The sequence below is a fragment of the Antrostomus carolinensis genome, unplaced genomic scaffold (assembly GCF_000700745.2).
Source record: "Antrostomus carolinensis isolate BGI_N321 unplaced genomic scaffold, ASM70074v2 scaffold37788, whole genome shotgun sequence".
NCBI lineage: Eukaryota > Metazoa > Chordata > Aves > Caprimulgiformes > Caprimulgidae > Antrostomus > Antrostomus carolinensis.
In genome coordinates, this window is record NW_010334313.1 from 310 (window position 1) to 12,653 (window position 12,344).

Genomic DNA, 12,344 nt, shown 5'->3' on the forward strand with positions numbered 1-12,344 from the left:
GGGTAAGTGTGGGCTGATGCTGGCAGGACTGACCCGGCGAGGAAACCCCAAGTCGTATTCCAGGGATTAAAGCTGTGTCAGGAGCTGATTGCCTTCAAAAAAATGCCTCGTTGAAACCAGGGCAACTGTCTTCTCCTGCCGGGTGGGGAGCAGGGCAGCTCTGATCTTCGTTAGCAGGAGCTTGCAGGTCTCTGCACCCCGAGATAGAGCTGTGACCCCCCCTCAGCAAAGGCACCCGTCAGCTGCCTGGATGCCGCTGCGGTCCCAGCGATCCCAGGGCTTCCAGGGAATGTAGAAGAAACGAGGAAGTTTTTTGCATGAGAAACGCTTCTGCTCTGCTGATGCGTTGTTAATGCACCAGCTGGGGCTTTGATCTGGATTAAGGAGGGAGCCCGTGCAGCCTGGCCAGAGAAGGGAGCCCCGCTTTAAGCGTGCAGCACTTCACAGGCTCCATCCATCCCATCACTGCTGAGCTGCAGTTTCAGCTCCAGAGCTTTGCTGCTTGGTGAAATAGCAAGGACAGGACCTCTTCGTGGTTCCTCAGAGATGTCCTCAGGCTTCACACCACCTTTCCCTGGACTGTGGCTCTGCTGGCAAAGGGCATCCCCAGCCGCTGCTCGCAGCCCGGGTTCCCACACCGTGTTGGCCGTCCATGGGCATGGCCAGGCTCTGGGGATGAAGGAAGGGCTCTGCTATTTGTTCTCATCCAAAAAGCAGCTGCTTTTGAACTCTTTTTTTTCAGTAGCCAAGTGTCCCCCTCCCTCCGTGTCCAGCAAGGTCCCAGATGAATTAATTCCCTTTTACATCTTGGTGCCCTGAGCGGAGAAGTCGCCCTGCCTGGTGCCAAGCTCAGGTTCTCATGGGACTGAATTAATGAGTCTGCTTCTCACTGAAGCAGAGTTGGGCATGTCTGACATGTAATGTCCTGCACAAATTCACTGACCCCTTATGCAGTTTCCAAGTGCATCAATATCTAACCTGCTGCACATGGAATCGATCCCACCTCTACATCAGTGCAGCACACCCAGTGTGTAGTACCCTGATGGATGAAACACGGGAATTGTTGTAATATTTTATTTCAGTGAACAGTAACGATCAATTTTTGATCTCTCTCTGATGCTGCTAATATGTTTGTGTTCTCAAGCCAGTCGTTGAACTGGGCTGTGCTGGGATCTGGTGGTATTTGTGTACATGTATATTGTCGCTCATGTCACGCAAATACATGGCTAAAAGAGCTGTTCCTGCCCTGACAAGTTTACACCCCGAGTAACACGGTCCTGCATGGGACACTGGTGGATTGGGCAAAATTAAACACTTCCAGGTGGGAAGTGAGGTAGAGAGATTAGGGCAGAGGGAGGCAATCGGGCTGTCTGGCCGGGGTTCCCAGCCCAGTACCCATCGGTCGCGTGGTTTGGGCAAACCAGTTCCCCTGAAGCGCAGAGGTGAGTCACCCCGGGTGTGAGTCTTGCTTCAGTGTGTGTAGCAAGTTTAGACTCTGGGGTCACTGCAGAAGTGCAAGATATTGGCTTTGTTTTGGTTGGGTTTTTTCTCTTTTTTTTTTTTCTTTTTGTTTTGAAGAAACAGACGAAGTTTCTGTAATTAATGCTGTAAATTTATGCCGTAAATTAGAAAATCGAGCAAAGAGCAATGCAGAAATTTTAATTATCGGAGAATATAGTTACGGGATCTTTTATGTGGTTCAAATCTGTCAAACATATTTTAAAAACGTATTTTGCAATAAGCTAGGTCTTTATATCCACATCTGGAACTGGAGCTCACAAAGAGCAATCCATTTGGACAGCTTTGCAAAGAGAGTTTCAAAATTCACTGTTACAGGCTCCTTGAGTGCGTACTCCACATTCCTGCACTGCCAGGTGAATTCAATACCTGCCAGGTGAATTCAATACCTGCCCCCTACGTGTAGAACACCCCAGCGTCCGCGCAGAGCCCGATTTCACATCATACATGCTCCTCGTGTGTGTGTTTTATGTATATCAGCAACGCGTGTTCGGGCTTGTGAAGCCAGCCAGTGCTTCTGCCCAGAGAAAGCCCACCCAGCAGACATTCAAATAGGGGACCTGCATGGAGACGAGTGGAGCAGTCAGTAGAAAAACGTGTTATTTCGTCTGATTGTGTGAAACCACTTCTGAAAGCTCTTCACTTGGGCCTAACGAAATGTATTTTTAATGGGCTGAGTTTGGTCTCGTTTTTTGGCTCGCTGCGCAGACAGCACTGTCTCTGCAGAAACATCTTCAATAGACTGCTATTAAAATGCTTCGTCAAACTGAAAAATGTTTTGATTTGATGGGGTGAACCCAGATGCCCTTTTCCAGATTTGTGTGCCTTATGCAGCCTCCGAGTCCCTCCGGAGCGCGGTGCTGGCCGGGGTTGCAGACTCTCGTCTCGCCTGCGTGTTAACATCCCTGCACCGAGTTTCGTAAAGCACAGAAACAGCCCTGAGCCAGTCCCGCTTCCCGGAGGGAGAAACCCCGCTCAGGGGAGGTGGAAGGTGGCCCAGCCATCCTCCCCCCAAGCAGAGGGGTTTTGCTCCAAGGAGTTTCCCATACCCAGTTATCCATCCTTGCAAAGACTTCACCTCCGTGGGGACCCCAGGACTGAACTTTGCCTCCCTGTGCCTGTCTAGTGCTGATCTTTGGTGCCTTTAGTGTCACCCGTGCCCACCAAGCACAGGATGGTTGGTGAACCCTTCTCTTTAACCTGTTTCCCACCATGTCCCTTGTCCCTTGAGCCGGAGTGGGTCCCTGGGGCTGTTGGGCAGTGGGCAGCGTCCCTGCTCTGTCACCTCCTGACAGGTGTTCCCCCTGTCCAGGTCCTGGCCCCTCTCTGTCTGGTTCAGGGGTGTCTGTGCATTTAGAATATCAGAGCCCACCCCAAAAATTGTGGTTTGTGAAGCGACTCTCCAGGAAGCCCTCAGAAACCACATCAACGCGGCCGTTAACCTCACCCTGAGGAGCGACCAGCCCTTTGCTGCCGCCCTGGGTGGGAGCTCAGATCTATAGCTCGCGCTATCGCAGCTCCGAGATGCAAAGCTCTGCAGACGGGGCAGGGCAGGCTCAGACACGAGAGCCGGGAGGTTTCACACATGGAGGAAAAGAAAGGACACGACTCCAGAGCTCTCATTGCTGCTTTTCCAGCCCCGTGGAGATGCCAGCACAGGCTGAGATCAAAGGAGTCGTGTGCCTGGTAGTGGATGGGCAATTTGGTGCAGAAATCTGTCCCAGGCTGGTGGGAGACTCTCGGAGGAGAGAGTGTGGAATTTGAGTCTGTGCTTGGCTCCCCAAACCCAATTCCTGAGCTCTGTGTTGTGGGTAAAAACGAGATGGGAACCACAGAAGACACTATTCGGGAGGGGGAGGGGGGGACGGAAACTGCAGATGGCAAACGTGCCTAAAGCATGTGTGCAACAGAGGTTGCTCTCCAGCTCGGGCAAGAAACGATTCCCTCTTCTTCCTTTCCAGCCACGTTTCCAGGTCTGTGTCTCCCACTACAACATCTCAGATACAAGCCAGGAAGAAGCGGAGAGGGGTGAGTCGCGTTTGTGTTGAGCAGGGTGGTTGTGCTGTGTCTCCCTGGGGTGTCAGGCTGGTCCCAGCCATGTGCCAGGGCTCTCTGTGACATCCCCTGTGTGCAGAGGGATCCTGTTGGCATGTCCTTACCGTTGGGACACAGTGCAAAATTGACTGTTCCCTGCTTTGTCTCAGCAAACTGGAGATTTTTTTGAGAGGTTTGGCCTCAAATCTGGCAGAAAGGGGTCAGGATAGGCATGGAGGAGAATGATTTCACCTGGGGTTATCACACCAGTTAGTTAATGTTTCTTTGCTCAGCTTTTGCACCCAAAACATTCACTTATATGGCCCTGTTCAAAGCGCCTCTCTCAACCTGCCATACCTGTTGATGAGGGCTTTAAAACCGTGAGCTGTGACCATAAATGACCCTGGTTTCTTTTCTCCACTTGGAAATCTTCTGCAGATCATTGAGAAGCGGCGCCGTGACCGTATCAACAGCAGCCTGTCCGAACTGCGGCGCCTGGTGCCCACCGCCTTCGAGAAGCAGGTGTGTGTGTGTTCCCCCCCGATTTCCACTCATCCTCCCGTGCAGCAGGGTAAGGGTAGAGCCCTCAGAATGAGAAAGTCTGGAGCAATGCTATGTCTTTCTTATCATCATCACTTCAGGGAGTAAGTAGGTGGTGAAAATGGGTGGTAAAACAATATTAACAAATATTCAGGAGCCTTAGGGAGGAGAAATTCAATCCAGAAAGTGTTTTGCAGATATGAAGATGCACAGAAATGGGGATTTGCAATGTGCATTGAGGGATCCTGGGAAGGAGCTCCATTTTCTACTCACTTGATGTAAAAAGCAGAGCCAATGCCCTGAATGGATGTCCTGCTCCAACCTGAGAACTCCTGGGCTTCAGGAAGGTTTTGGGGAGAAGGTTATCAAGAAAAACTCAGCTCCTGAGAGGCACAAAACTCTTGACCATAAAATGATGAATTACTCTTTTTTTCCTGCTCCCAACACACAGGGTTCTTCCAAGCTGGAGAAGGCAGAAATTCTACAAATGACCGTAGATCACTTAAAAATGCTTCACGCCACTGGAGGAACAGGTAAGAACTGCCCTTATAAGCATAGGGGTGAGGTGAAGGTAAAAACCTGGAAGGGAAATTCCCCATCAGCCTCAGCAGGCAGCAATATCTCCATGCTGGTGTGTCTTGCCGTCCCCCTGAATGCTGCCCTGCCTGCTTCCCAAGGGAAATATTTTTCGAGGGAGAGCAGATGGACGTTTCCTGCCCTGTTGTTTTTCTTACATCTACCATATGGGTCAGCATCCCATGGATACATATGGAGGACTGGGGTATGTGGGATAGCAAATCACAGAGACCCACAGGGACAGCACCACTGCTGTTGTCACACACCCTGCTAAAAGCTGCTCAGAGACGTGCTTAGTCCTGCTCAGAAATGGAGCCTGCTTCCAGAAAAAGGATATTAAACTCTTTACCTCCTCCCTGGGATACATTTCCTGCAGAGGCTGAATTCTGCATGGGGACTCAGCAAATAAACAAGGCTTTTTTTCCTCTGTCCTTTTTTTTTTTTTCCCCCTGTTGTTGTTTCTTGGTTGTTATAAGAAGAGAGAGGGAGCCCTGTGCAAAATTCAACAAAGGTCTTATTTGTACTGAGACCTCAGTACAGACCCTCTGTCCTGTTCCAGTTAACAGGATGGAGATCACAGCTCCAGTAAAGAAGCCTCTGGCTTGCTTACCACCCATTTTTGGCTTGCTGGGGACATTGCTGGCATCCAGGCTTTGGTTCAGAGCTGTAACTTGGTCTGGAACATTTGTTTAGATATTCAGTTTGACTGCACTGCAACAAAGGGCTGTATTGTCACGAGACCCTGTCAAGCAAAGTGGTCCGGCGCTTCGCTGTGCTGTGACATTCTCTGCTTTATTGCTTATCGTCTCATGAAGCTGCAAGTAGGGAGCAGAAGCCTAAAAATCAGCCGTCAACTGCATTTTGTCTTGTTGATTTTTGTGGCTTTGAGCTTTCTCGACCCAGTGGTCTTAGTTCTGCCACTGTCCTGTGTCCCTCAGCCAGATATCTGTTTAAATGAAGTATAAAGATTGAGACTCAGGGAGAGGAAACCGGTGCGAAGCTGTGGATCGAGGAGACACAGTGTCCCCCTGTTCTGGGAGACCAGGGATTGTCCATTTGTGAAGAGGGACCCAGTGCCACATCCATGTCTCCAGCAGCGATAACTGATAGAGTCCAACAGGAAAAAATTCTGCCTTCCTGAGCATGGTTAATGAAACCTCTTACTCATCTCACATGCTGGAGTAAGAGGCTTCATGACCCTGGCAGTTTTATCCTGATGAGATAACCACAGATGCTATTCTCATGCACACAAATGTCCAGTCCTTTCGGACACCCACTTGGCTATCTGCTTCAGTAATATCACACAGCAGCAAAGTGCCTCAAGTGAAATACACAGTGGTAGTGAGAGGGTAGTGAAATCAAAGCACATTCCTCAGCTCTGCATGGATTTACTGTCCCCCATGTCCTATCCCTACAGGCTTCTTAGATGCTCGAGCTCTGGCAGTGGATTACAGAAGTATCGGCTTCCGCGAATGTCTCACTGAAGTTGTCAGGTACCTGGGTGTCCTCGAGGGCCAAAATGCCACCGACCCCATCCGGCTGCGACTCCTCTCCCACCTGAATAATTATGTGGCAGAAATGGAGCCTTCGCCTGTGGCCACTTCCCTCCTGCCCATCCAGACGTGGCCGTGGTCCTTCCTCCACAGCGCTGCTGGCCCCGTGCAAATCCCCAGGAGGGAGGCTGCTCCCGCTCCGGTTGTTTTGACTGCATCTTCCCTGGCTTACCCAAGCCCTGCTGTGAGGCCAGCCCCGCTTCGCCGTGTCCCTGGTGACATGCTGCCATCCCGCCGAAGCTTCCTGGCCAGCAGGATGGCCTCTTCCAGCCGGAGGGCCCGAGGCGGCGGGGTCGAGGGCAAGGGCGCACCCCCGCTTGGTCGCCACCCGCCGCGGCCGTGCCCAGGATGCCATCGCCAGCGGGTGTGTTGAGAGAGGGCTCGTCCAAGAGCAGCCAAATCGCAACGTTCCTCTTCTCACCAGCCTCTGCTGGCGTCCCTGTCCCACCAGCTTACACGGTGCCTCCTGCCTTGGGTGCTGCTGCGCAGGGACCTGGGATCAGGGTTGGGACATCCAGAATCTGCCGCTCCTGGGCTACTGAAATCGGGGCTTTCTGACCCCCCCCTCCCCTTCCCTTCGGAGATAGGAATTCTTCAGCACTCATTGCCCACAGGCCCAAGAACAAACTCAGCTGAAAAAGCATCTTTCCTGCTTTGCAGAAGCCAAGGATCCATAAAGAAAATTCTCTTTACTCTTCCCTTCCTCCTCACACTGCCTTTCTCGCTTCACCATCACATGTCCTCTCCCTCGTGATGCCTGCAAACGTAAATCACATCCAATTCGATGCACTTGTCTGCACGCGGCTCTACTCCAGACCCTTCCAGCTACGAGGGAGGGGGCACACGCAGATCCCAACCTTGTCCCTCCTCCAGCAATCCCCTCTGCAGAGCCCAGCGTTGCTCTCCTGCGGAAAACAGTCAGCCTTGAAATACTGACTTATTTCCTTGGGGGTCTCAGAGCTGTGAGACAAGAGACTTGCTCGTGCTGATTCCCTGCGATGTGTCCCCCGGCTGCAGCACCTAATTTTGGTGTGGTGGGACAGACACAGCTCACCCCCCTCCCCTGCACTGCTGGCACCCGTCAAGGCAGGCTAAAGCCCCTCCAGCTCCCTTGGCGAACTGGCTGCCTGCTAATCCCTGTGCTTTCCTCACCGCATTACCAGCTTTTCCCACTTATGTGCCCTTAAGGTGGAGTGAGGCAACAGCTTAACAGAGCTGGTTCCCACAGCTGAGCTGAAATCCTGCCGTGTCTGCAGGGCCTGTGCTGGGTCCCTGCACAAACCATGCAGGAGCAGCCAGCCAGGCTGCCTGGGTGGATGGGATGTTTCTGCAGCCCTTGCTCCACACCGAGGTGTGAAGAGGCAAGACCAGGCGAGACAGAGGATTTCAAAGGGTTGTTTGTCACAGAGGGGAAAGCTCTGACAGCCAAAGTGAGAAGAAAAAGCCTTTCCCTCTGCCAGTCGCTCTGCTGGAGCTGTCTCTCCTCTGTCCCCTGCTAAAAATGAACAGCCATGACTGCAAAGGGGGGGAATGGGTCAGATCAGCCTGCATTTGAAGTGCCTCCCTCCTTCCCTCTTAGCACTGCATCCCTCACCCTCTCCTCCCACAGTGTCTCTGTTCTCATTCTTCCGCACCATGTTTTGGTCTTACATTACTCATCTGGGACCAAAAACCAGGACCAAAATCCACTGAGGTTTTACCACAGACCTCGGCAAGCTCCGGGTCTGCACTTGTCCTGATTCCCAAAAGCTTCTTCTGCCTTGGCCTGTGTGCCCCTAGATAATGGACACAGCAGATACGCCTCTGCTCCTCCAGCTGTCCTCCCTTCCTCTCTTCTTTGGGCAGAAAGGAACAGAAATCTGAATCTCTCGAGCCACCCTGCTCCTGTGCCACATCCCTAACTCCTGTGGTGGGCAGGGCAGGGTCTCCACGTGCTCCCCCTTGTCTGAATAGCCCCCGTTCCCTGCATCTGTGCCTTGACTTGCTGGGATACAGGATAGCCTGGACCCAGTTGCATGCCCACCCCAAGGAGTCTTGCCCACCTCTGCAGCACTGTGACATGAAAAAGAGACAAGTATGAAAAGGTCAATGCAAAGAAAGGTAAAAAAAAAAAAGAGGGAGAAAACCTCTCTCAAGTGGGAGAGGCTGTCCCCATGCCTCAGGTCAAACGCGCAGCCGGTTAGACGCTGTGGATGAGCTGGTGTTTGCGTTCCTACAGATCGTATCTGCCATGTGCATGTCGATATATGTATCTGCTATTGTTTTGAAAGTGAGTCTCTCCCAGTTGTTTTGATGAACGTCATCGCACTTAACACACAGAAATGCCTCTGCTACTTCTCCTCACCCTTGTCCTGAAGTGCTCAAGTCAGTCAGGAACAACGTATTCCCTTTCAATAAAGTCAGAGGAGGTCCTTGCAGACCCCGGTTGTTCCTGCGGCTGGTTGGCACGCTAGAGCTCACAGCAAGTAGCCCAGCCTCACTTTACACTGTGCGGAGCTGTTAGATTCACAAGCTGTGACATCCAGCAAAGGTGTCAAATAAAGTCTTTCAAACCCCTGCCCTGGTTGTGAAATGTAGTGTTGTTGATGTGAAACTGTCCTGCTCATCCAGCCTGCTTGGATGACTGCTAGTTTTGCAGGAACATTTTTTTCCTGAAAAGCTTCAAAACAGGTAAGATGGAGCTTGTAAGGTAACAACATCCCTGCTGGTTGTTTTGTAGCTGCTGCTCTCGGTAACTCTGGTCCTACGACTTTTTTACTTTGCAAACCACTAAGCGAGACAAAATCAGCCAGACAGACAGCAGTGCTTGCCCTGAGATTGGCAATAATCCGTGGCTTGAGAACAAATAAATTCATTGAGCTACCAGCATCCACAAAAATGTCAGGGAACAAATCGGGTCCAGCAGAGCTTTGCAGCCAGACTCTGAGGGTTCGCCTCGGTCTCCTGACCCTTTGCAAGGAGGACAGAATAACCCCCGCTGCTTCTTGCTGTCGGGAAATGCTTTGGACTAAACAAAGAGCCACAGCTGAGAGCTTGTCTCTGTTCTGAGGAAAGGACCAGTAAATGATCCCGCGCGTGAAAGATGTTGGGAGAATTTTCCGGGGAATGGTGGGAATTTTACTTCCTTTCCCATCACTCCTTCTCAGTCCAAAATGCCTTTCAAAACCGCCCATAAATCCCTGCTTTAAGTGCCGTGTTGGGAATTGCTGGAAGGGAGCAACTGCAGCTGTGATGGAGTAACACAGCATCCGTTTGGAAGCGGAGAGAAACTTCAAGAGCAATAATAGGGCTATTGATGACGGGTTGTCCCGCTGCTGCCTGGGCTGCCCCGACCCGGCTGGAGGCAGCGATGGGAGCTCAGTGTGGCCTCAGCCAGAGAGAGGAACCAAATTACCCTCCGTGGGAGACAGGCATACAAACCAGCCCCGCGGGCTACAGTGGTAAAACAAAACAGAGACAGTGGAAAAAACCCACTTCCTGATCTTTGCTGATCAAACAGGAGCCAGAGCGGGTGGGAGGGCATCGGTTCAGGCCCGTGGGGTTTTCTCCCCACAGCAACATGGTGATTAGAGCAATAGCCCGGGACTGGAGCATCATTTTTTTTTCCCCCCCCAGGGTTTTTCTTTAGCCTAAACATCTTCTCTAACATATCCTGGCAACTTTTGATCTACCCTGTAGGGGAAATCCCCGAACTCTCCACGCACTCTTCATCCTCATTCTTCAGGCAAAAAACCATAATGAAGAGGCCTATGGGAACGCGTGGGCTGCGTTGGGCGCAGTCCGGCTGGGGTTGCTCAGTGGCACACACTGGTGTTAAACACTGAGAACGAAACAGGGTCCTGATGAACGAGCCTTCATCTGCTACTTGGAGTGAACAAGGCCACTTCCAGGCTGTGGGAGATCTGCTCTGCAGCAGGTGTTCCAGCAGGGAGTGAGTCCTTGCTCTGCCAAATTCCCTTGTATGAAAAATGTTGCTTATTCAGTTCTGCTGGTGCCTGCCCCAGGTGAAATTCTCTCCCTCCTGTGTGTCTACATTTTTTTTCTGCTCATGGTGCAATCCTGACCTGCCCTCTGCTGGTAAAATCCCAAAGGTAAGGAGGAGAAATCCTAAACCAGGGTCAGCATGTGGTCAAAAACTTACCATCCGTGTTGAAAAATGGGTGATCTTTTGTGATGACTATCAGTGACTGAAATACCACTGGGACACATGGTAGCAGAGAGGCGTGGGAGGTCTCTGGGTGATGGGTCTCACACCAGCGTCATCGATGGGGATGGACTGGCAAGGTGAAGACAGTAAAAGATGCTGGCATCTTTTGCTCCAGGCACTGCTGGAGGTCTTGAGAGGGTGAACTGGGAGGATCTGGGGCATTGCTGGTCACTGGGGGCGACTGCACTCGTGTTTTGAGGGCAGTGACAGCAGTGGGGTCCCTGGGGCAGTTTTGGGCCCTCATGGGCAGAGGGTACCCCCAGCCCGTCAGTTCATGTCAGGAGTGAAAAGGATGGAGGAGGACACGGGACTGTAGCTGTCTGCATGGTGTCCCCGGGGAAGGGACACAAATGTCCATCAATATGTTTCAAACAAAAGCCATTCTCAGTGTAGCCACAGCGGCTGCTTGCAGCCAAAGGGTGTTTTATGTGGAAACATGTAGTTCAAGCTCTGCTGAGTTTTGACTTTAGCTGTCAGAGCGGGAGCCTCTCTGAACTCCTTCCACAGCAAGATGCTCATCTCAGCCTGTGGTTTCCCAGCTGAGGAGATGCTGGGCTGCACAGACCGAGGACTGAGCCATGAAACAGCAGCAGGCACTGGGTGCAATCCCACCAGTGTGCACCAGTGCTGCCTCCCAGCACCGCTGGCTGTTGGGAGGAAGATGATGAACTCAGGAGGAGGATGATTTGTGTCTTTAGAAAATAACCTGGACTGAAAATATTGCAAAATATTATAATTTACTTTGCTATTGTTATCTTTTATTCTGCAACTCTCGATTATTCCACTGTAATGAAGGGAGAGGGAACATATCCCATTTTAATGATAACATCATATCTCACTTTTAAAGCAAATTTAATTAATGTAGAATTGAAAAATCACAGCAGACCAGCTACCAGCTTCTGTAGACTATGTTAGTCCCCCTTAACGGACATCCATAGTGCCTGAAGGTCACTGATGAATCACTGAATCCCATGCTGCTGTGTCCTCACGCTCTGCTGAAGACGCTGGAAATAGATAATTACGGGTCTCCCCGGAGCTGAATCTCGTGAGCATGAAGCTGTGGGATGGCAGAGGGGGTTGAATCCCTCTCTTGTTCCAGTAGCTTTCTTTTGCATTTGGAGTTGTTCAACCTTCACCCTGGGAAAAGCGACTGACAGCTCGCTTCCACGGGGAGATGTTGAGGACCCTTGGTCTCGCTCCAGGGCAGCCCATGATGTGAGCTGGCACAATGCCGGGGCTGCCGCAGGAACTCGCACTGATTTGAAGGAAAAATGATGCTCTGAAGAGGAAGAGGCAGCTTGCTGTGGGAATGGCTCCAGCTATGGCCACTCCTCATCTCACCGCCAGTGACATCTCCAAAACCATAGCTTGGAGCAGTGAGAAAAATTACCCCAGAGGAATTATTTGCTCTTCCAGTGCATTCCTCTGCTCGTCCTGCTCCTTGCCCTGGTCTCAGCCCCACAGCCCCACTCTCTCCAGGAGGCTCCCCTGGGCCTCTCATGTTTTGTGACAGGACTGAGCTGCCCCGTGAGACATTTGCCTGCAGAGGATGGGGTTGGGATGGAAAAGGATGGGAAACAACCCCAAAACACCCATCTGGGGGGTGCTGCCAGCTGCCCACAAAGGGTTGTTTTGCCCTAAATCTTGCCCGTTGTCCTTGTGCGGGGACAAGACTCTGGTGTTGCTTGAACCACCATGGGATTGGTACATGGACTGAGCCGAGACTGCACAGCTCATCTCCAAACGCTGCCCAGGCGCCATGTTGCGTGACCACCACATAGGCTGTAGGGTTAGGAAAGTTGTTGTGTTTATTTATTGGGTGGGTTGCTGGTTTGGGGGAGGTGGACGTCCCTGAGAGGTGAGAGGTGGGTGTTATTGGGCAGCCTGAGGAAAACCAGGTCTCTCTGAGGAGCAGC

The 12,344-nt window shown here is 51.7% G+C and overlaps 1 protein-coding gene across 1 annotated transcript in view; it reads left to right on the forward strand.

Moving 5' to 3' along the window:
* LOC104529786 (hes related family bHLH transcription factor with YRPW motif like) overlaps nucleotides 1-6,779 on the forward strand; it is a gene marked incomplete at its 5' end in the record, with an annotated part of 7,085 nt that extends 306 nt beyond the window's left edge. The window contains 5 exon segments of the mRNA XM_029086547.1: nucleotides 3,480-3,546; nucleotides 3,991-4,074; nucleotides 4,544-4,625; nucleotides 6,086-6,516; nucleotides 6,519-6,779. Of these exon segments, the coding sequence (XP_028942380.1) occupies nucleotides 3,480-3,546; nucleotides 3,991-4,074; nucleotides 4,544-4,625; nucleotides 6,086-6,516; nucleotides 6,519-6,779 (925 nt within the window).
* Nucleotides 6,780-12,344: the final 5,565 nt, after the last annotated feature.